The sequence below is a fragment of the Vicugna pacos genome, chromosome 30, assembly GCF_048564905.1.
Source record: "Vicugna pacos chromosome 30, VicPac4, whole genome shotgun sequence".
Classification (NCBI taxonomy): Eukaryota; Metazoa; Chordata; class Mammalia; order Artiodactyla; family Camelidae; genus Vicugna; species Vicugna pacos.
The window spans coordinates 21,783,269-21,806,750 of record NC_133016.1 but is presented as its reverse complement, the minus strand read 5'-3'; the positions used below and the strand labels follow the sequence as shown (position 1 = coordinate 21,806,750).

The window sequence follows — 23,482 nt, the reverse complement described above, 5'->3', positions numbered from 1 at the left end:
TTTTCTTCTTTGGGAAAACGCTACAGCCAAATCTTTCTATTTCATCACTGTCAAAACCCTGAAAGAAACAGGAAACTGTTCAGCACCACGGACAGCTCTAAGCAGGTCCAGCCATCATTTGTTGCTATGGTTTAGATATCACGCTCTTCAAAGAGCTTGATTTCTCCCTTGGATAGCCCAAGATTCTCTGGTTGCCTTGACCTCATAATGGTTCTTGAGTCACTGATGTTATCCTCTTCCCTTTGTAAGCAAATAAGTGATCTCTCCAATCAGACTTCGGATCTTAAAGCAGGATCCTATCATTGTCAGGGAAAGAAAGATTTCTTTGTCCTCACTGAGCTCAAGTGGTTGGGATGCTAAGGTCAGGAGAGGAACAAAGTTCTGTGTCTAACTTCCTCTTTATAGTAACTTCTTCTCCAGAGATGAAACTTTAAATGTTAATATAATTTAAGACAGTTAAACGTATTCTTAACTTCTCTTCATGACACATTTTAAAATATTTAGTTTTAAAATATTCAGCCTGCACTATGCTTCCCTTGCACAGAAATTCATAAGGACAAATATATTTTGTTTGAGAGTATTCCACAAAAAAGTTGTGGATGCTTGAACAAATGCTGTATTGAGAGGTTACAAATGTTTAATTAACAATAGCATAGCAATCTTCTCTTTCCTTAAATCTACCTTTCTGTCTTTTTTTTTTGTTTATCCAATAGTTCTTTTTCATGAAAAATTTAAACATGCACAAAAATAAAGGGACTAGTTTAATAAACTTCCACATACCTGTCACATAGATTCAATAATTACAATTTGTCTTACCTGCTTTATTTACCCTTTTAACCTTTTTTTCCTTTCCTAGTTTCTTTTTGGTTGTTGAAAGATATAAAATAAAATCCTAAACCTCGTGTCATTTCACCTAAATGTAAGGTATATTTCTCTTTTAAAAGTGGATATTTTCTTGTGACATCTCAATGCCGTTATCTCACTTAACAAAGATTTATTTATGCCATCCAATTTTCATTCCATCTGCAAATTTCCTTAATAAGACATTAAGAATGTCTTGTACTTTTGGTTTTATTTGAATCAGGATGCAAACAAGGTCCACATACTATATTTAGCTGTTATGCTTCTTTAGTCTCCTTCAAGGCAGAGCAGTACTTAATCCCTTTATTTTTTTTCATGCCATTGACTTGTGGAAGGAACTGGGTCCAGTGATATATAAAATTTCCACACTCTGGATCTGTTTGCTTCTTTGTAGCATCATTGCTTCCTTATTCCCCATATTTCCTGCAATCTGGAAGTCAGTTCTAAAGGCTTGATTAGATTCAGGCTCAAGTTTCTTTGGCAAGACTACTTTATAGACGGTATCAGGCCTACTTTAAAATGGGATCTGTGTACTTCATATTACATCACAGCCGTATCACGCTTACTGACATTCACATTAAATGGTGGATCCAGGGGCTGTCTTCTTGATTTCTCCATTGTAAAGTACCCCCATCACTCTTCATCTAATAGCTTCACCCGATGATGATCAATTAGGGTTACAAATAATTCTGTAACTCTTATTTCTTAGCCACTTAATAGCTAGAATTCTTTTGTTAAAAAATTGTCCCTCAGGCTATTTAATTACTATGGAATATAGCTCAGAAGAAAATCATGATAAATGATTAGCTCTTCCCTTTAATTCCAGTTACCGAGATAGCTTTTACAATACTGAACAAATTACAACAGATTTTGTAAAGAGATGGATTCTCTAACAGTGGGAGATTCAAATGGTTCCCTATTGGTTTGTGGTGGAGACCATCCAGCGGGTGCTGGCCGCACAGCTAGCCATGCTGTAACTGTGGGTCTGTCTACTTCTCTGTTGTCTTCACCTTAAAAAACCAGCCACATGCCATCAGCCTGCCCAGAATGGCCTGTTTCCTTGTTTCATAGGTGCTTAGTGGAGAAAGTCATGGTAGAACCCCTGTTAATCACTTCCAACATTTCCAAAACAAGGCAACTAAATGAGCAGTGAGCATGAAGCTGAGGATGAAGCTGCTTTAGTCTCAAAGTGGTTGGGGGTAGACTGCTGTTTGCCATGGAATAGGTTTCTTGGCAGAATCTAACTTGCAAAGAGAATTGAAGATTGAGTGAGACAATGCTGTGCCTTCAGAGAACATGGGAAAGGGGGACGGAACACAGAGGGAAGGAGCAACCTGCCATCAAGCAGCAGGGTGATCTGAGCCACGCAGGCCCCTTCTCTGGTTGTCTTCACCCCCTGCACTGGGGCACTGAATCGCTTGTGGATAAAGTTAAAGCCAGCACAGAGTCCACCCTTCCCCTCAGCTCCCTGCTTTCCTCTGTCACCACCCTGCCTGGAGCCCAGGAAGTATAATTCAGGAGTGAAACCTGCCTAGGATGTAGAGCAGGGTGAATAGCGCATTCCAGCAATAGAAATGATCTCACGATGACCCATCTCTCCAGTTAATGTCATCCCCCTCCACTAACACTCAGGCACACATTCACACACTCCAATTCTCATTGATCCCCATTGATCATTATTGCTCTGCTGTGATGACAGGATGAAAGGCCATCATCCTGAAGTCAGAAGAGATGACTCTGTTCCTGATACATTAAGCAGTAGTTGCCAAGGTGTGGCTCTGGGACAGCAGCACCAGCATCACCTGGGAACTGGTTAGAGATGGAAATTCTTGGGCCCCACTAAAAACCTACTGAATCAGAATCTCTTGGGGAGGGTCCCAGCAATCTGTGTTTTAAAGAGCCCTCCAGGTAATTGCGATGCAGGCTCAAGTTCTCAGCCTTGGCTATACATTGGAATCGCCTGGGAAGCTTTAAAGACTAATTATGCCTGGAATTTGTCTTCTCTTTCTCTGCCTCCCTCTTCACTTGCCTCTTCCTTCCTCTGTTCCTCTGTCAAAGCCTGCCTCAGCAGGTCTTACCTTAGACTGAATACATCAAGGCTTTTTCAGCAATTTAATCAGCATATGATGCTATTAGGAACTGTCTCAGAAAGCAGCCAGTTTACAAACTTACAGGTGAAACTGGCCCTAATGCAGACAAATAAAAATATTGAGTTCTTTTAAAGTCTGTCACAAGTATTGACATTTTAAATTAAACACTTTTTAAACATTTCTTATTGAGTCATAGTCATTTTACAATGTTGTGTCAAATTCCAATGTAGAGCACAAATTTTCAGTTATACATGAACATACATATATTCATTGTCACATTTTTTTTTGCTGTGAGCTACCACAAGATCTTGTATATATTTCCCTGTGCTATACAGTATAATCTTGTTTATCTATTCTGCATATGCCTGTCAGTATCTACAAAGTTTGAACCCCAAGTCTGTCCCTTCCCACCCCCTTCCCCATTGGCAACCACAAGTTTGTATTCTATGTCTATGAGTCTGTTTCTGTTTTGTATTTATGTTCTTTTTGTTGTTGTTGTTTTAGATTCCACATACGAGTGATCTCATATGGTATTTTTCTTTCTCTTTCTGTCTTACTTCATTTAGAATGACATTCTCCAGGGGCATCCATGTTGCTGCAAATGGTGTTATGTTGTCATTTTTGTGGCTGAATAGTATTCCATTGTAGAAATATACCACAACTTTTTAATCCAGTCACTGTTGATGGACATTTAGGCTGTCTCCATGTTTTGGCTATTGTAAATACTGCTGCCATGAACATTGGGGTGTAGGTGTCTTTTTGAAGTAGGGTTCCTTATGGATATATGCCCAGGAGTGAGATTACTGGGTCATATGGTAAGTCTATTCCTAGTCTTTTGAGGAATCTCTATACTGTTTTCCACAGTGGCTGCACCAAAATGCATTCCCCTCAGCAGTGTAGGAGGGTTCCCTTTTCTCCACAGCCTTTCCAGCATTTAAATGTATCTAATAGAATCAAAACACTTGAACAATTTAATGCCCTTATTTATTCACTTCAACAAATATCCAAACTCTTGCTGGTCAAATATTTTCCATCACCTCTTAAACTTTTGGAACTTATATTCTATGTAACTCTGGAAAGATGAGGCACAAGGGGGCTAAGTGACTTGCCCAAGGTCATACAGCATGTGTGTGGCAGCTCTGGGTGTTAATCCAGACAGCTTGCTTCTGAGTCTGTTATTTACATTTATTATTAACCATTTGTTTTTTACATTTTGAATTTAAATAAAACTTAGAATATACATGCAAAAGAAGTTTGTTGATAAAATAATACACCACTTTTAACTCAACAGAACTGTTGAGTTAAAATTTAACTTAATGATTTTGGGACTCACGGGTTTTTATTTTCAGTAAAGATCTATGTTTTAAAACATATGAAGTACTTTCTAAACCGGAAGTGAAGCTACACCAAGACCGCCCATGTGTGTGCTCTGTTCATGAGCCTTAATATCCACTCCCTACAGTCTGGGAGGCTGCATATGTGTCCATCTTTGTGTGTTTCTTTGTGCTTATAACTCTTGAGACCAATGATAAGATCTAGATTTGTTGCTTTGGGCAGTGTCTCATCCTAGAGAATGGCTTTTGGGTGGGGACAATAGGACTGTCCCCACAGCTCCAAGTGGCACAAGGGGGCAGATGCGAGAGAAGAGCATGTACATACAACCGAGTGAGGTCGCCTTGTGGATATTTTTATGGATGGATATATGCATATTAGAGAACATACACAAATCCTCTACGGGTTCATGAGCCCAAGTTATGGCAAAGAGAATTATATCCTCTGGGCTGGAGGTATCTGAGAATTCATCTAATTCAACCCCTCATTTCATCAACAAGACAAAGGCCCAGAGAGGACAGAGAACTTGTCCAGGGCCACACAGCCAGTGGGTGGCGTGGAGCAGAAGTCTGAAAGCCAAGGGAGAACCCATTCAGCTGTCAGTCCGCGTGGTCTCTCTCCCGCAGGGATATTTCCTGGCTGGCACCTGAGCTATGTGGACGTGAAGGACAACTCCCGCGACGAGACCTTCCGTTTCCAGTGCGACTGCTGGCTCTCCAAGAGTGAGGGCGACAGGCAGACGGTCCGCGACTTTGCCTGTGCCAACAATGAAATCCGCGATGAGCTGGAGGAGACCAGTACGTGCGGAGACCAGTGGGCTCAGCTTAGAGTCAGTCTGGGCTGAAACTATTTAGAGTTAAATGAGAGTTAGCTCAGGCGGGAGGTGGGGAAGGATGTTGGAAAAGCTACAGAAGGAACTCATAGCCAGAGGGGAATCGGATGCCCAATGAAAAACATAATATTGGAGAGGTGCATAAGGATACACCCTAAATGTTGCTTTGTGAAGCTGGAACAGTCAAGATACTGGCGCCAGCTCCTGGCCCCAAATCATAGGGACTAATTAGGTAGCAGGAAACCCACAGGGGACAAGCTCTCCCTGCCCTGAGGGCTGCAATGGGCAGTCTGATGTGACGCTCTCTCTGGTTTATTTTGCCATGCAATCTCCCAGTTGATGTCTATGGCAACCGCTGCCAAATTCAGCCTTTCTGGAAACAGAATGTGCAAGAGGAGCCAGCATCTCCATGAACCACTTTCTCTCTGGTTCCTTCCTCAGGGGATATTTAAAGGGAGAGAGTAATTGATCCCTAAGGTGGATGGCTGTCAAGGACCAGGGAAGTGTTTATTTAAAACAGATACCAGTATCTGAGTCCAACAATTTTGAGGAAGGCTTGTTAAAAGCAGAGCCCGTTGTAAAGGAAGGCTTTCCCAACCTTAGTTATTAAGCTAATACTAGCTGCAGTAAGACGTAAACCCCCAAACCTCAATAGCTAAACACAACAAAATTTGTTTCTCACTCATGTAACAACCAGTCCAGTGTGGGTGTTTGTCAGGAGGCCTTTTGTGCTGTGGTTCAGGGGCCGAAGCTGTTCTCATCTGTGGCTGCCATCTTCAACACGTGGCTCCCACATTTCTTGCAGAGGAAAAGAGAGCATGGAGAAGGCACTCCCCTCCCTTCTTGACAGCTTAACTCACATTCTGTTAGTCATGTGGCTCCACCTAGATGCAAGGGCTCCTGGGAAATGTAGTACCAGGCTGGACCGCCCTTCCCTGCCATGCCCTGTGCCATGGAAGGGAAACGTGGATCTTTGGTGGAAAGCCACTCAGCCTTTTCCGCCATGCCAGCGATGGACTTGGCTACTCCGCGAGGTAATGAGCACTGGTATGGGAGCATATACCTGCGCACACACGTGCACGCGCACCCCCATGCACGCACACACGCACACACATGCATTCACACACTAACACACCTGGACAAAAAGCTCTTTCCGTGGGACACCCTTCATCAGGACCAATTCCTCCCTCAGTTCCTCCCTCTCTACAGCCTCCTCCTTCTCCCCCAAACACCCTACTAGAAGCGTCTGAGGGCTGCTCAGTCAGCCTTATCAGCAACACATCCAGCCCAAATACAGTCCAGCCTGATGGTCAGCTCCCCAGGGATGAGGGCTCCCTGCTCGACCAGACAGCTCTGTTTTTAAAAATTCCACTGTATATTTATGTTCTTGAAGCTTCTATCCTTTGGCAGTCCCCATGGCGTCAAACAGAACATTTCAGGAGGCAGTGGCGGTTGGTGCCTCACTCCCAGCAGCTCCCATGTTCGCCAGGCAAAGAGGTTGCTTCTATAAATAAAATGGGGACATCACTCTAGCCCCCCAGATTAAGGCAGGCTCTATTTATAGTGCCTGGACGGTAGTGATTTTAACCCGCTCCCCGCCCCTCCACCCCTCAGGCTGCGGTCTGAGACCAGGGGCAGGACCTGGAGGGCGTGGCCGGGCCTGGAGGGCGTGGCCAGTCTGCTCCCGCCCCGGGGCTGGGCACGTCCCCCCCCACCCCCCGCTGACCCTCTCCCCGCTTCTCCACGCAGCCTACGAGATCGCCATAGAAACCGGCAACGGAGGCGAAACCAGGGAGAACGTCTGGCTCATCCTGGAGGGCAGGAAGAACCGATCCAAAGAGTTTCTCGTGGAAAATTCGTCTAGGCAGCGGGCTTTTAGGAAGTAGGAAGATGGGTGCCTGTCGAGGAATGGTGACGGGTGGGGTGGGTAAGAGAGGGACCCCAAGAAGCAACGTTTTAGTGGGGGCCATAAACATACAAATGGGCCCAACCAGCAAGGGCTTAAGTGCCTGCTGTGTGCCAGCCCACACGAGCTCCTAGGGATGAAACAGGAGATTTAGAAAACGGAAGGGAGGGGACTGTCATTTAAAGAGAGCCCCCTCTAAGAGAATGGAACCTAATTATTCCTCTAGACAGGAAGGATAATTATGTAAAATGACAAAAGTGCTAATTATGGCTACAATGGCAATCATAGTACAAAGCATAAGTTTCAAATGAACGTGTTGTGCACCTTAAGCTTACACAATGATATATGTCAAATGTATTTCACTTTTTAAAAAGTCAATGGAAAACTACAACAAAAGCCAATTAATTAACTAATTAATTAACTAAAGCAAGCCTACTGTCGGCAGGACCCAGAGTCACATAGATGTTATCCTGCATCCGAGCAGACGAGGAGCTCACGGTCTAATGGAAAAGGAAGACATTCACCCTAAAGAATTCGAAAGACAGCATAGAATTAGGTTCTGTTTAGAAGGAGGAAGGGAGGGAAGGATCACTAAGATGCTTTATAGGAAAATCAAACTTGAGTCTAGTGTAGTTGCCTCGGGTCAGCACTCCCGCCTGCCTGCCACGCCCTGGAAATCACCTCCTGCACAGCAGGGCTGCCTTGGAACCACTCAGATGCACACTTCATCTCCCTGCTCCCTGCAGAACTGCTTATGTCACATCTCCCCTTCCCATAACCCCACTGCACCTTCTATTCAAAATCCCTCTGTGTGAGGATGGTCTGAGCTGATGCACCACCGCAGGCTGCCCCACCCACTTCTTTTCCATTGCTGTTTGCCTCACTGAACCCCAACTCCAGCCAAGCCAGCTCCCCCCAGAAATGTCTGCACCTCCAACTCCACTATCCCTGTCCCGTAACTTTGCCAGGTCAGGTCCATGTCAAAGGATGCTTCCCTTCCCCCTCACTCTGCTCTCTGAATCTCACCACCCTCCCCAGTCCATGGCCCAGAGCCCAGGGCCTCACCCTCCTCCAACACCATCCCGCATTACCAGGCAGCCAGCAGGGCTTTTTAATGGTTGTAAATATCTTGTTCCAAAACGAGGCCGAACCCCTCAAGCGAAGGAGGCCTGACATCAGATCTTGCTTGTCGTTCTATCTCTAGTCCTCAGACCAGTGCTTAGAATACAGCAGGCACTCAATAAATGCTTACTCCTACAGTGGACATGGGTAGCTCTCACTGGCCGTACCTTTGTGTCCTGCAGGGGGACCACAGACACATTTGAGTTTGATAGCGTCTACTTGGGGGACATTGCCTCCCTCTGCGTGGGCCACCTCGCCAGGGAGGACCGGTTCATCCCCAAGAGAGAGCTGGTCTGGCACGTCAAGACCATCACCATCACCGAGATGGAGTATGGCAACGTGTAAGTCCCTGGCCTCCCGCCCTCTCCCCCAGCAGGTGCCACGCCCTCCCTGGGAAGGACCTGAGGCCCGATGCAAAAGATGGCAGGGTGCGGGGAGGTGTCCCCGTCCAGGCTGAGGTCACCCCACTTGGGAGGCCTATGAAGAAGGGAAGGAAGAGAGGAGGCAGCTGTGCTAGCTCTCGAGCTTTCTGAACCAGAGGCTTAGCCCAGAGGCAGGGGACTGGACCAGATGACCTTGGGTGCCCCAGCCTTTTAATCTGGGAATGCATCTTTGGAAGAATGCCGAGCCGGTCAGACAGCGCCAGACAGCTGAGTCTTTCCTTCCCTTCCCCGTTATCACTGCATAATGACAAAGAGACACAGCTCTGAAGCCGGCTGCTCTGCAGTCAGAGTGAAAGCCCGCCATCCGCCATGCGGGTGGCAGAGCAGGGACCCGAGCCAGCTGGAGGAATCCCATGGCGCGCCGGCCCGGGGACCGCAGATAAGGAGCTTTGTGTTTCCGCCACCAGAGGTTTCTGGGGACTCGGGCATTTCTGGAGGATTAGGGGTCTTAGTTAACTGGGTAACAGCGCACAGGCAGCAGTTTTTCTAATTAAAACCACTTGGTAACCACATTGGATGCCAGAAAGAGCCCTGAGGCTCTGGAAGGCAGGAAAGATGCGATGAATGAATCGAGAGGAGCGAGGGGGAGTTGAGGGCAACACATGCCTCAGGGAGGGTGGGCCCGAAGAGCGAGTGAGAGGCAGCTGGGCGATCCCCCCAGAACCACTGCCCTTCCCTCCTGGCCCCTCTTCCTGCCCCTCCCAGGCTGGCCCTGCTCCCAGCAATGCTTTTTACGATAAGCTAAGCGCGCTGGACAGAAGCAGCTGCTCTGCTGGACCAGGTGGGCCCCAGCTGCAGATCCAGCCCTCGGGAACTGGAGCTTCTCAGAGCAATGTCTGTCCACACACGACCTGCGACCTGCAGGCTTTCAGGAAGTGGCTGCCTCTGACCAGGCTTTCCCTTTGGGAGCTGAGCAGGAAAGGGTCCTGACACCTGAACTTGTGGCTTAGCCAGCTCAGGCTGCCATGACCAAGTACCTCCTACTGGGTGGCTCAGACAGCAGACTTTTTTCCTTACAGTCCTGGAGGCTGGAAGTCGGAGGTCAAGGTGCCAGCAGGGCTGAGTTCTGATGAGGCTATTCTTCTTAGCTCGCTGTGTCCTCGAATGGCAGAGGGAGGAGGAGAAGGAGACAGGGAGAGGAGATGGAGAGAGCGCTCTGGCGGCTCCTCCTCTTCTTATAAGGATGCTAATCCCATCACGGCTTCCCAGCCTCCTGACCTCATGGAAACCTAATTACCTCCCAAAGCCTCTGTCTTCAAATACCATCACATTTGGGGTTAGGGCCCTCATATATGAATTTGGGAGGATACAATTCAGTTCATAGCAACTTACCTCTCAGGCTGCAATGTTATTTGTTGCTTTTTTTGAGAAAAACCATCTGGGGTACAATACATCCTGTAAGTCACTGGGCGTGGCCATGAGAAGCAGGACAGATTGAGGACCTGGGAGCTGGGAGACAGGGGCCCAGAAGATCGCCAGCTCACCCAGCAGGCCGGGGACAGGTCAGAGCCCCTTCTGCAGCCCTTACTGCCTCCCAACTGCAAGGGCGAGGCTGCTGACACTGCTTCTCCGCAACACCCCCCAAACAAACAATACAATACCATACAATAATAAAATAGAATAGCCACCACTGGAGTTAGCTTTAAGCCCACAATGTTGGCTGAGAGAGAGAGGGAGCCAAAGACCTCAGTGCCACCCAGCACCTTCCAGCATCAGGAGGAAGGGGAGTGAAGGCCTTCCCACCCCGCAGTCCCGGGGCTGAGTGGTAGGATCTCTCATCCGGCGGAAAGAACCTGCCACTCCCAGTGAAGCACCTTTTTCTACACTCTCAAGAGAGTAGCCTGTTGTCAGCATGTTGCTTGGGCTGGAAGTGGAGAAAGGGATGTGTACAGAGCAGGGCTCTTCCAAAAGGGAGCGGGGTACAGGGAGTCTGGACCCCCTCAGGCTAGAGCTGTCACCCAGTCAGCCGTGTGGTCTTGGGCGATAACCCAGAACCTCTCTGTGCCTCACTCTCCCCATCTGGGAGGAGCTGGATGCTCTTAGTCTGGGGAAGTTGGGAGGGATGGCAGGGGCTCCAGCCTGGGTGGAGGCGGGGGCTCAGAAGTCATACTCCAGTCTACCTGCCTGTGCTGGTCTCAAGCCTGTGGTTTCTGCTGGATGAGAACCTGTCTCCCCCAGAAATATCACCTCTATCCAGAGGGGGGACCTTGCAGGCAGGTCCCAGCATTGTAGCTATTTACCTGTCGCCATTCTAGAACATTTACATTCTGCCATATAAAGACCACTTACCTAGCACCACATATGTTCCTTGCTAACCAGCATGTTGGCCATAATATTTGGATTTCCATGAAATACAAATTAATTTCATCTCAATCTCTTATAAACATGACAATCTCAAATTTTCATCTTCCAAGCATTTCCAGTCCTGACTCCTCTGCTACAACGTTTCTGAGCAGTCCTTCTTTGTCACTCAGATCCTCGGGGTTTCCGTAGAAGGACACACAGAGAGGCTTTGTTTCTTGTTTTCAAACCAAAAACAGAATCATTGCTTTATTCCACCACCTATCATATGTAAACATAATCACTTTAAAAATTCAAATAAAGCCAAAAAAAGTGCATAAAAGAAAGTAAAAATTCCCTTGTGTAAAAAGAAGTACAAAGTCCCAAAGCCCTACCTGTCAGAGACTCCCACGTTGAGTATCTGGTGACCCCGTTCTCTCTGGCATTCTGTTCACAGAAGTTTGACCATATTCTACATGTTTTTTTTTCTGGTCAGGGGAGGTAAATACTCCCCTTTTTCCATTCTTTGGCTGCATGATTCTAAGGCACCTTCTACGTGGCTCCTAGGAGTTGTCCCCTGTGGGTATATGTTTTTTAATATATTTATTGTTTTGCTTGCTATCATCTGCATTGCCTTTATCCTTGCTCATGACCCTACCCACCATGGCCAGTGGGAGCAGCCTGCCATGTTCTTCCACAGCTGGAGTCTTGACTCCACAATGTCCTCGACTCCACAATATCCTGAGGTTCCACATTTTGGTGACCTTGTAATTATGTCGATTAGGAAACAAGCTACACTGGGAAATGTGTTTCAGCCATTAAAAACAACGAGTTAAATATGTCCCAGAAGACGTGGAGCAGTTCCCAGGAAGTGTTGTTGAGTGAGAAAAGCCAGACATGGGAAAGCACGTATTATATTATGCCATTTTGCAAAGGGAACGCCTGCTGCCCGCATGTGTCTGTGTCTGTGCGGGTCTACCTGTGCAGGGTTGGGTGAAAGGAACGGAAATGTGGCAAAATACGTCGGCAACTGCTACATGGGTTATCTGAGGTGAAGACGGGATGCAGAAAGGGAAAGGAGGGAGAAAAAGGAGATAGAGCCAAGCAAAAAAGGAAAAGAAAAAGAAAGCGTTTGGAAAAAACATACGTGTGATCACATGATTCGGGCACTGATGTAGAATTATGTATATTAAGGGCATTTGCATACATTTTAAGTGAGTGTTTAAGCAAAGAATGCAATCATATCTCCCTCTAAGTGCAGTAGGGAACAACAATCCAGATTTACCAGGTGATAAATTGGGGAAAGAGAGATTTCAAGACAGAATAAGGATTTCCTGCGAAGTGTCTTTAAATGGCTAGCTCTTCAGGTGGCCAGGCAGGCTGGCTCTGGGTGCTGACTCAGTGTCACCTTGGGCAGTGACTTCTCTTCTCCAAGACATAATTTTTCCTTCTGTGAAATGGGAGGATAAAGTCTGCAGCAGGCATTCATGAGAAGCAAGGCAGAGCCCAGGCATCAGTGAGCACACAGAAAACCAAGCTCTTTGTGCTGTTATGGATTTCCATCTAAAAATTGATTTTGCACTCCTGGTCACACCCTCTCAGAGCTACATTTCTGAAGTCATTAGCCAGTGCCAGGATTGCTCCCTTCCAAAGCTGTTAAAATATTAGCGATTTGGATGGGAAAAAAACATAGCAGCTGTTCAGTCTAAACCTCTCGCATTGCCAACGGGAAAATCAAGGTCAGGGTGGGGATGGGACTTGTCCAAGGTCACATAGGTGGTAGGTGGCAGGACTGGGGCTCCCTACACACTTACGCAGTATTTCCCCCCATGCCCTCTGACTCCTTCGTTGATAATTATTGGATTCACTGTCATGAACCAGAAGCTAACATTGAGGGTCAAGGGTAGAGAAGGAAGTTTTTGGTCCAAGACCATTTCTTTTGGCCCTAGACTTGCTTCTGCTTGCAGTAGGTTCTTCAGTAGAGGACTTGGTCTTACCCCTTTGTATTGTGTGACCATGAGCACATGCGTGTGTGTCACATGCACAAACACACACTCATAGTTCCACTCAGCCAAGTACGAGAGATTTGGGAGCATACACTTTACAGTGCCCTTTGCCTGGGATTGTTGTTCTGGATCCCATAGCTCCTCCAGAGGTGACACCACTGGGTAAAAATACTCATCAGTCCCTGTGAAGGAGCAAGGGGACCAGCCTGGTTGACGTGGAGTGAGCTTAGAAAAGGGAAGGCGACAGGTCAGAAAGGCACACGCTGGGAGGAGAGTCAAGTCATATCAGGTCTTAAAGGCCTTTGTAAGGTGGTGATTTTTATATATTCCGGGGAGCCAGTGGAGGGTTGTCTGCAGAAGAATGACATTCTCGGGTTTACACCTCCGTAGGGTCGCTGGGCTGCTAGGCAGAGAATACACTGTGGGTAGCGAGAAGCAGGGGACCAGTTAGGAAGCTGACACTACCCAGGTGCAGGTGGAAGATGGTGGTGACTTGGACCATCTGGGCAGCAGGGAGGATGGTGAGATGGTGCCTGCCTCTTTCAAGAGGCCTGATTCTGATCTATTTTAAAGATGGGCTCAATGGGATTTGTTGGTGGATCAGATATGGAGTGTGAGAGGGAAAATAAAAGAAGAATCAAGGAGAAAAGAATTTTCAGATGAGCGAGACCCATCCTCACATTTTATGCAGACATTTCCCGCCCCAATATCCTGTCACCGGGGAAGGAATCACGGTGGATAACGGGGTCCTGGGGGAGGGTGTGAGCCTTGTCACCCATTCCCCCAGGTACTTCTTTAACTGTGACTGCCTCATCCCCCTCAAGAGGAAGAGGAAGTACTTCAAGGTTTTCGAGGTCACCAAGACGACCGAGAGCTTTGCCAGCAAGGTCCAGAGCCTGGTGCCGGTCAAGTACGAGGTCATCGTGACAACGGGCTACGAGCCAGGGGCGGGCACCGACGCCAACGTCTTCGTGACCATCTTCGGGGCCAACGGCGACACGGGCAAGCGGGAGCTGAAGCAGAAAATGCGCAACATGTTCGAGCGGGGCAGCACCGACCGCTTCTTCGTGGAGACGCTGGAGCTGGGCGAGCTGCGCAAGGTCCGGCTGGAGCACGACGGCAGCGGCCACTGCTCGGGCTGGCTGGTGGAGAAGGTGGAGGTCACCAACACCAGCACCGGCGTGGCCACCATCTTCACCTGCGGCAGGTGGCTGGACAAGAAGCGGGGCGACGGGCTCACCTGGCGAGACCTCTTCCCTTCCGTCTGAGGGCCGGAGGCCCTCCCTCCCCCCTCCCGCCAACTTGTCCCGCCCACACCTGCCACCCCCCCCCCACATTGGCTTTCAGCAGTCCTTTGCTGAAAGCCTCCTGGAGCTGGGATGGGGGCCCAGAACTCCGTGGTCATTCAGAGGCCACTGTGGGTGACTGCTTGTGGGGTCCTGCCCACTCCTGGGTCTCCTGGATCGACAGGAATCCAACAACACGTGTCACAGTCCGAGGCTGCACAAAAATAACTTTGGGCATTTTCTCTTTGAATAGCAGCAGTGAACTGGGCTGAGACTTGCTGCCGGGTGTGGATGGGAAACTGGGGCTTCACCCAGGGGGTGGAAGTGGGGAAGGAGAGACCGTCAAGATGATGTATTTTAGGCAAAAACTAATTAACACTTTTTTCCCAAAAAAGCTGGGCTAATTAAATTATTACCAACCACACCCTGCAAAGAACTCATCTTGGCATCTGCTCACTTAGAAATGCATCCTGTCCCCCAAGTTCAATGAATCCCGTGGCAAATGGAGAAAAACATCAGGAGGAAGTGTTTCAGCTGGGGGCCTTGTGAGCCTGAGAAGGGTACATGGCTCTTTCCATCACTGTACGAAGAGCGCATTGCCAAGTGCCCGCTGGCTGCCCCAGCCAGTGATGACACAGTTAAGACCTGGAGACCTGAGCAGGTGATGGAGGTTGGAGGGGAGGGGTTGGAGGGGTGGTGCCTGGAACAGCCTGGTCCCTGCTGCAGCAGGCTGGGAGGCGGGGAGGGGATTGGCGTTGTTTTTGCAAGTGTCACCTGTGGCTCACCGTGGGCAATGTGGACTGAGAGCTGACAGGAATCAGAACAAAATAAAGATATGATTTCTGCCCTCAAGAGGGATGTGACCCTGATGGAGAGGCAGCGGGAGAACCACACTCTCATGTGCCTGCACACACACACACACACACACACACACACACATATGCACACGCACACGCACACTCCCTGAGGGATGATCACAGCAAGAGTGCTACAGGACTCAGCCCCTGACGTCTGAATTTCCTGCGGAGGGCGAGACGCGACTGAGCAGGAAGCTACGTCAAGCTCGGAAGTCTTCCTGTAAGAGGACACCCAGTACCAGAGCTGCTGCTGTGTCACCACGAGCCTCTGGCCCAGGCAGGAAACTTAGTGAAGCTTTGTGGCCTCCAACCATTGGAGAAAGGCTGCAGCAGAAAGTGCAGGCGCAGAGGCAGCCTGTGTGGGCTTGAGTCCCAGCTCTGCCTTTTCCCTGCTGAGAGCGCTTGGGCACATTATCTCATCTCTCAGGCCTCAGTCTCCTCATCTCTCAAATAGGAGGAACGATAATACCAACCTCGTAGGTCATTATGAGGATTAAGCCAGTTAAAATGCAGTTAACTCAGCACCTGCACCGAAGGGCTGTGTCCATCATGTTGAACAAGCAGGACTCAAGGTGGTTGAGGTGGTGTGGGGGAAATGTAATCCTTAAGCAGATTTATTTGCATCCTTTTCTGGAGCTGGTTCCTCCCCTGTGTCTGGATGAAAATTAAGGCCAGCCTCATAACTCTTCTGGGCTCTCTTACGTAGTAAAATGTCCAGTAGTCACTTTAAAGTCACAGAGACCATCTCAGTTCTGTAATTTGAATGTTCTGCTCCAATACAAAGTTCAAAGCGTCCTACTCAGAGTTGAGTCTCCTCCCACCCCACCCCCCAGCTCAGCCCTAGCACGGGCGAGAACCATCGTGAGGGAAGATTGGGGGTGTGAGTGTGGGTGTGCACACATACATGTGTGTGTGCGTGAGTGCGTGTGTGTGTGTGTGAGTGCAGGGTCAGCCTCACCTCTTGTCTCCACCCTGCATTTTCCTTCTGCTTCCCCGCTTGCTGACCCCGTTACCCACCTCTCCGGGGAGGGAGGAGAGGTGAGGGGGGCAGCTTCCGGTAGGGGATGCTATCGTGGTCTGTGTCCCTCTTTGTGGACAGGCGCCTTCCTCCCATAAGCGCTTGTGTGTGTTGGTTCCATCTCAGGCCCTTCACGCTCACTCTGTCTTCTTGTCTAGCTCCTCTGGTGTCCTTTACTCTGACAAACTCAGGGCATTCGGACACCCTTCTCTGTCATCAGCGGCCGGCCAGCCCATCCCTCATCCCCACAAGTTCTCTGGACAAGACAGAGCACTGTGTCCTCAACTGCGGTGGGCACATCCCCCTCTCCAAATAGCCCCACTGAAACCTCAGTCACTGGCCTGGGGCCAAAAGGCAACCAAAAGGAAGGAAGGAAGGGGTACTTCCCAGCCCACCCTCAGCTCTTTCTGAATGTCCTGCTCTCAGACCATGGCCCCAGCTCAGGCTCTCCATCCTCTGTCCTAGGAGGACTGTCAGCTCAAAGTCAAAATCAATTTTTTTTCTGCCACGCCCTCCGGCCAGTGCTACGTGATCTCCCTACGTCTATTGTCCTGTTGGTCCAGCCAAGATTGGGGCAGGAGAGGCCCCTTGTGGTGGTCAGCTGCTGGTGTGCTCAGTGCAGGTTGGCTCTTACTGGGATGGGGCAGGCCTGGCTTGGCGACATACCCCATCCCCTGAGTCAACTCTCGTTCCATCCCTGACCCGCCCTGCCTCCTCTGCTTTCCTCACAAAGGACTCATCAAGAGCGAGTGAAACTCCTGCTTTGAAAGCCCTATAAAAACTGTTATCCTTTCTGGGTGTCTTCTCTCCCACAGGGCACCTCCTACCCCGCCTGGTCCCCCATGTTCCTGAGACTTGGGCAGGTTGCCCACAGCTCCGTGTTCAGCGTGTTACCCTCCAGCAATGCCACACACACTGTCCCCTCTGCTGTGCCTCTGCTGGGGCTGTCCTGATGCTCCAAGTCTCCTCGCTGCCATCCACCCCTCCCTCCCACCACGTTCTGAGGCCCCGGGCTGGTCCAACTTCCCTGCCCTGTAGGGGCGGGAACTGAGGACCAGAGCAGGTCTCTGACTCACCGAGGGTCCCACGGGGCAAAGCTGAGCTTGTCCTAGGCTGTCTGCCGCCCTTCACACTCTGCGGAGGAGGTTGGGGGGAGATGTGCTTGGCGGTGGAGGGGGGAAGAGCGAGGGGCTGGGAGTCTTGCAGAATCCACATGTGGCAGGTCCCGTCCCCACAGCCCTGCTGCTTTGGGCTGAACACTGCCTTTCCCTTGGAGTGCTTCCATCCTCTTTCCTCCACCCAGGCTGCAGGCAAGGGTAGTGGGGAGACCTCCTTACCAGGGTGTTGGGGAGAAGAGCAGAGAGAGGGGGAGTCCCTGCTGCCCCCTGCTCCCACCTGCTCTCCCCCCTGAGGGAGGAATGCAGGACACCCTGGAGACGACGCCCCCAGGGAAGGCTCGCTCCGCATCTCACCCCATCCCCCGCCCAGGCTGGGCTCTACCTCCAGACTTCTGTCTCCCCTTGCAGGCTGTCACAGGAATCCCCCTCTAGGCAGGGCCGGAAGGAAAGCTGGGGTTGGGAGAAGCAAGCAGGCAGCCCAGGGTGCAGACTTACAGGAGGCCCTCAACCTCAGGCTTATGCAAAGGCAGGACTGGCATTGGAGAGTGGGGCTTCCTTCAGCGTTGCACCCAGGACCCCTGGCTTGCCTCGCCCTCAGGCCTGGCTCTAGAACAAAGTTATTCTTCCACGCAAAGTTCCCCCAAAGCTCTGTATTACAACAATCCTAATTTCAAGGCTGAGACTCAACAACCAGCCGTGGTGAAGGTGAACCAGCCCCTTCCCTTGGAAAGGTGCTTCCTGAACCCCTCTCTTCCAAAGGCCCCTCCTGCAGACACGGCCCCTGGTCACTGCTGGGGCCTGGCAGCCGTGGCAGTGGTGCTGGATGTCACATCTCCCCCAACCAAGACAAAACCCCTCACTAGGGCTCCAGGGGGAGAATAAAGGAAAGAATGATCTCTTTCTACCCCCCACCCCCTACCCCTGTTTCTGTTCGGTTTCCTCACCAGACCCGCTCATTGCTTCCCCAAACCGCCCTTGGCACTGATGGCTCACACTGTCAGAAAGCTCTTTTTTATAAGGATGGCTTCTTGAATGACAAGTTTTTATATCAGCACCATCTTTCCTCACCTGCTTTGGAGGCAAGTCTGCGTTAAAGAATGTTTGGAGAGAACCTTAATTGTAATGCTGTGAGTAACTACTAACAAGGTATTTTCAAAAAAAGTAAAAATCCCCGGGGTCTACAGAAAAGAAAAGACATTCGCAGTTACACTCATGAGCTATTTACACAGGCGCTGTTGCACTCAAGTCTAAGAAACACTTCTGCTCTTAAGCAGCTTACACAAAAGCCTTCAATCTTATTTCCTCAGCACTTTGGCTGAAGAATCTTTTTCTTCCAAGATTTTGATATAAGGAAACTCAGCTCAGTTCAGATACACCCCTTCTGAATTCTGATTATACGGGTTCCAAACGGGAAGAGCTCAGAAGTACTACGGGTGCCCCACAGTGCTGTGTGTCTGTCCTGAACAGGGACCCCCATTACTCCCAGCCCCTTGGCGGAGCGCGGCCCCAGGCATCGCCCACTGCAGACACCCAAGTGCCCCCCGAGTGAGGGCGAGATGAGGGGGCTTCAGGGAAAAGTGGGGGCCCTCAGCCTTGGACAAAAGGAGTAGCAGAGCCTATGGGAAAGGAGGTTTAACTCACCAAGCCTGAGTGAATGACTTTTTAAGAGGGGGAAGAACACTTGAGCCCTAAATTTCAAAGGGGAAGTTTGGGCAGTGTCACTGGGATGGTCAGGGAGGCAGTGTGACTACTACACTGGAGAGAAGACGAGCTCTGTGCTTCCAGCCTAGAGGCCTCAGTGTGCCTTTTCTTCTAGAATCCCCAGCTGAATGTGGAAAGCACGTTCAATGAAGCAGCGAATCCTGGAGTCTTGGTTCTGAGACCTCAGCCTCCAGCCAACTGCCGGTGGCTGACCACAGCCTGGGATGGCGAGAGGGGAAAAGCAGACATGGATGGGGCCTGGGAGACTCTAGGAAAAGGAGAGGGAGGAGAGAACAAGAGGAGAAAGACTATGCAAAGCAGGAGTTTAAAAAAAATAAACCATCATCAGCATTATCTTCATCACTAACATTTACAGAATGCTCACTGTACTCCACACGGCGCTGTACACAGGTGAGCTCGCTGACTCCACGCCTGTGGGGCAGTGCCATTATTATCCCCATTTTATAGATGGAGAAACTGAGGCACAGAAAGTTTAAGTAACTTGCATAAAGTCACTCTGCTAACAGGTGCCACAAGGAGTCCAAGGACAGGAGTTTTCCTTAAATGAAATGTTAGATGGAAGGCAGAGGTGTTTAAAGGTGAAAGGACCACAGCTGAGGCAGGTTGGGGAGCAGGGGGCGGTTCCGAGACAGAACACCACCTGGGAGGTGCAGGGCAGGTAGAGGAGGGGATATGTGCAGGCTGAGGCTGTGAATAGGGCAAAAGGGGAGTAGGGAAGGACAGTGCCTGGCAGGAGAAGGCTCTGGTTCTCTGCTTCCCGGGAATGGAGGATGCGGGATAGACGCGGAGGGCAAGACGCCAAGTGCCACATTCGGGGTGGGAGGCTGGAGGCAGAAAAGCATGGCTGGGAGACTTCCACGAAGCCTGGGAATGAGAGGAGGATGAGGTCTGCTTAACTGTATGTGTCACCTTGACTGGCCACAGGGCGCCCAGATGAAACATAATTTCTGGGTGTGTCTGTGAGGGTGTTTCAGATGAGATGGGCATTTGAATTGGTGGACTCAGTGAAGTAGCTGGCCCTTGCCTGTGTGGGTGTGAGACAGGAGGGAAAGGGGTAGGGCACAACCATTGAAGGAATGACACAGCCACTGAGGACGGGACAAACTGGTTAGAACCAAGATGGCGGAGGATTCGACTTCCAGTAGACCTTGAGCCTCATGGCGCACCCACAGATGCCATGACAGTTCCTAGGCTGACCTTAAATGGTCAAAAAGTAGGGGGGGACCCAAATCTTGGAAATCCCCACCCCTTTTTCAAAATAGAATAACCCTCCTACTCATTAGCATATGAAATTACCAAGCCCATAAAAACTACCAGCTCTGCACCTCGTGGTTGCTCTCTCTCGCCTTCTGAGACGGACCGCACTCTGTCTATGGAGCGTGTATCTTTCTAAATAAACTTGCTTTCACTTCACTATGCCTCGCTCTTGAATCCTTTCCTGTGCGAGGCAAGAACCTATTCTCCAGCAACCAATTCATCCAATCCCTGGAGGGTCTGAAGAGAACCCAAAGCAGAGGAAGGAAGAAAGTACCCCCTCCCTGCCTGCCAGCTTGAGCATCAGTCTCCTCCTGCCAGATGGACTGGGGTTTTCACCGTTAGTTCCCTGGTTCTCGGGTCTTCTGGACTCAGACTGAATTATACTGTCGGCTTTCCTGGGTCTCCAGCTTGCAGATGGCAGATCATGGAACCGCTCAGCTGCCATAATCTTGTGAGCCAATTCTTCCTTAAAATAAATATCCAATTATATATCCTACAGGTTCTGTTTCCCTGGAGAGCCCTGACAGTCACAGCCAGACTCTGTCCTCCGTAACCTCCTGGGGGTTACAGAGACCAGGAATCACGGGCCTGCACAAAGCAGGGTGCTTTCTGAGAAGTCTGTCCTCCTGGGCACTGAGATAGGAGGTGACAGAGGGGTAGAGATCAAGAAGACTGTGTTGGGGGGTGCACAAAATCCAAGGAAAGAGAGCCACTCCTCCAGCCCCAAAAGGCCACTCCCCAACAGAGATGAAGTTGGCCAAGATCAGAGGGAGGCAGGGCCCAGAGTGGAGACGTGTGGATGCTGGCGGGAAGGAGCCTACATTACCACCCACGTGTTGACAGTTGGCAAATCAGGAACGGGAGTGCCCTCCCCTGTCCACACGGCTGGCCAGCGGTGGAGCAAGGACTTGGGAACTCTGGTTCCTGGGGCCAGAGACACAGACAGAACTATATGGAAAATGACAGACTGCGTTTTGGGTCACGTCACTTGAACAAGAACTAGGGATTTAAGCATTCATTAACCTAATGTGAAGTACGGACTTCAGCTATTAATAACATAGCAATATTGGCTCATCACTGGGAGCAAATGTACCTCAAAGGCAAGACGTTAATTATAGAGGAAACTGGATGGTGGGGAGAGAACATATGGGAACTATCTGCACTTCCTGCCCAATTTTCTGTAAACCGAAAACTACTCTGAAAAATAAAGTTAATGACTTAAAAAAAAAGCTCATTAATATGGGTTCTGTTTGCAGTTTATGAAAGAAAGCCATCTTCCAGTTCACTGGCCCACGCTATCCTGAGAACAGACCCTAGATGCTGCAAAGAGTGTTTGAATTTGGGCTCTTATGAAGGTATTCCTTCATAAGAATCCAGGGAAACTGTCAAAAACTGAAATCCTTCTGAGCTTCAGAGGCACCGAGGAGCCTCACAGGAGGTTATATTAGAAATCGATCCAACATAGGAACTTTCTGCTTTAAGATCCATGAATGAAAGTTTAGAAAACAGGTTAATTAGACAGTTGGTTCAAGGCAACAAAGAACATCAAATCAAAGAATAGATTTTTTGAGAGATAAAGAGATAAAAAGAATGATAGATAAGAAGAAGGAGGAAGAGGAGGAAGAGAAGTGGGAGCGGGAGGAGTGGGGAAGATGAAGAGGGGAGGAGGAGGGAGAGGGAAACAGGTGAAGGACATAGAGGACACCTGCACGGTTGTGTGTCCTGGATGAATCCAGGTCCGCGAGTGGCTTTCTCAGACTGCTTCCTGAGTGTGCATAGAAATAAAACACCCGACAAGAGTGAGGTGTAGTTAGCAATGCAGTTCATTTTTATTAGTTATAAATAAAGTACAAAAAATCCACCAAAAGTGAATCTAAGCATTTACACAATTCCTAATGTCTCCGCCTTTTCATTGATGCACTATTGCTTTAATATTCATAATAAATATTCTTCTAGCTTTCTGCTATAAAATAGTCTATGTAGCAAAATGTTGCACAGCACAACAGAACAGAACAGCAGGAGGATTACAAAAACGGACAATCAACACTGAGGATAATCCTTTCACTTACCAGGGGCAACCAAATTACCCCCTTGAGGGCCTGGCGTTGCTGGCTCCAGAGCTGAGAAATGAGCCAAGGCCAAGGCCAGGGGTGGGGCTGGGGGAGGGGAAGGCCAGGGTAAGGAGGGGTCAGGGTACAGGCCAGCCAGGGCAAAGGGTACTTCCCACTCTGACCCCACAGAGCAGCTAAGGCATGTCCACCCAGGAGCCCTGCCCAGGGGCAGTGTCTGCCAGGCCCGGCAGTGTGGCGGTCCTGCCCGATGGTAGCTTGGCAGGCTGCCTCTGTGGAAAGCAGGTGAGCACGGCTCCAGGGTGGAGGCAGAGGGGAAGCTGGGCCGGAAGCCCAGGGAATGGGACCCACAGTCCAGCCAGAGCAAAGTTGGGGCTTAGGGACCCTGCACGGCCCAGCCACTCCTCCCAGCCTGGCCAGGCAGTGTGGCGAATCCGGGCCTCTGCTCCCTCCCCCATCAGCACCATCCCAGGGGGCTGCATGTGGAGGGTGGATTTCTCCACCAGCAAAGGCAGTGATGTCAAGAGGCAAGAGGGAAGAAGGATGAGCTGGAAAGAAAGGGGAGGGGGACAGAAGGGAGGAGGCAGACATGCAGAGACAGTCCAAGTGCTCAGAGGCTGTTCCCGGGACACGGACCTCCTCTCCCTTCTTTTGGCCCAAAAGCAGCTGGGCTCACCACTGTGCCAGGCTTTGAAGCTACTGCTTCTCCAAACCTTCCCCTCCCGCTCCTCCTAGGGGGCAGTGAGGATGGAGGCCCACCTCAGTCCTCCACAGCAGCACCTTCTACCCACACCTCTGTTGGAGAAATGGCAGAGGGCGAAGGAGATGCTGGGAGGAGAGACCACCACAGGTCTAAAATCTGTCCCAATGTGCTGTCAAGAGTGATGCTTCAAAGACAAAGTCTCCTGGAGATGATAGGATGGGGGTGCAAATCCCAAATGCCATAGTTTGTGGCTTATATTCTGCCAACCCCATCTCCATATCCAACAAGACGTGGGTTTCAGCTCACTCTCCAAATGACCACCAAACCTTGTGAAAGCACATGTCCCATGTCCAGGGATGTGTCCACCTATCTTGGCTCCCTGTCCCCTGCAGGATGCTGTGTATGAAAAGACAGACATCCTTCCAGGTGTCTCCTTTGAGCAACTCTGCTGGATAAATTCTCCGTCCATTCTCTTCCTCTCCTCTCATGCCTCCTTCCCTCCATCCTTCCTTCTTCCCTTCTTTCCTAAGAGGAAGAGATAGCACAGCATGGTGGTCTCCCATCGACTCTGTATCTGAGG

At 49.7% G+C, this 23,482-nt stretch overlaps 1 protein-coding gene across 2 annotated transcripts in view; it reads left to right on the top strand.

The window, feature by feature from the left end:
* LOXHD1 (lipoxygenase homology PLAT domains 1) overlaps positions 1-14,598 on the top strand; it is a 151,443-nt gene extending 136,845 nt beyond the window's left edge. For both annotated transcript variants that reach the window (XM_072952095.1, XM_072952094.1), the window contains 4 exons: positions 4,910-5,080; positions 6,865-6,997; positions 8,326-8,484; positions 13,660-14,598. In XM_072952095.1, coding sequence (XP_072808196.1) covers positions 4,910-5,080; positions 6,865-6,997; positions 8,326-8,484; positions 13,660-14,140 — 944 coding nt within the window. In that variant the 3' untranslated portion in view covers positions 14,141-14,598. The remainder of the gene's footprint in view (positions 1-4,909; positions 5,081-6,864; positions 6,998-8,325; positions 8,485-13,659) is intronic.
* Positions 14,599-23,482: the final 8,884 nt, after the last annotated feature.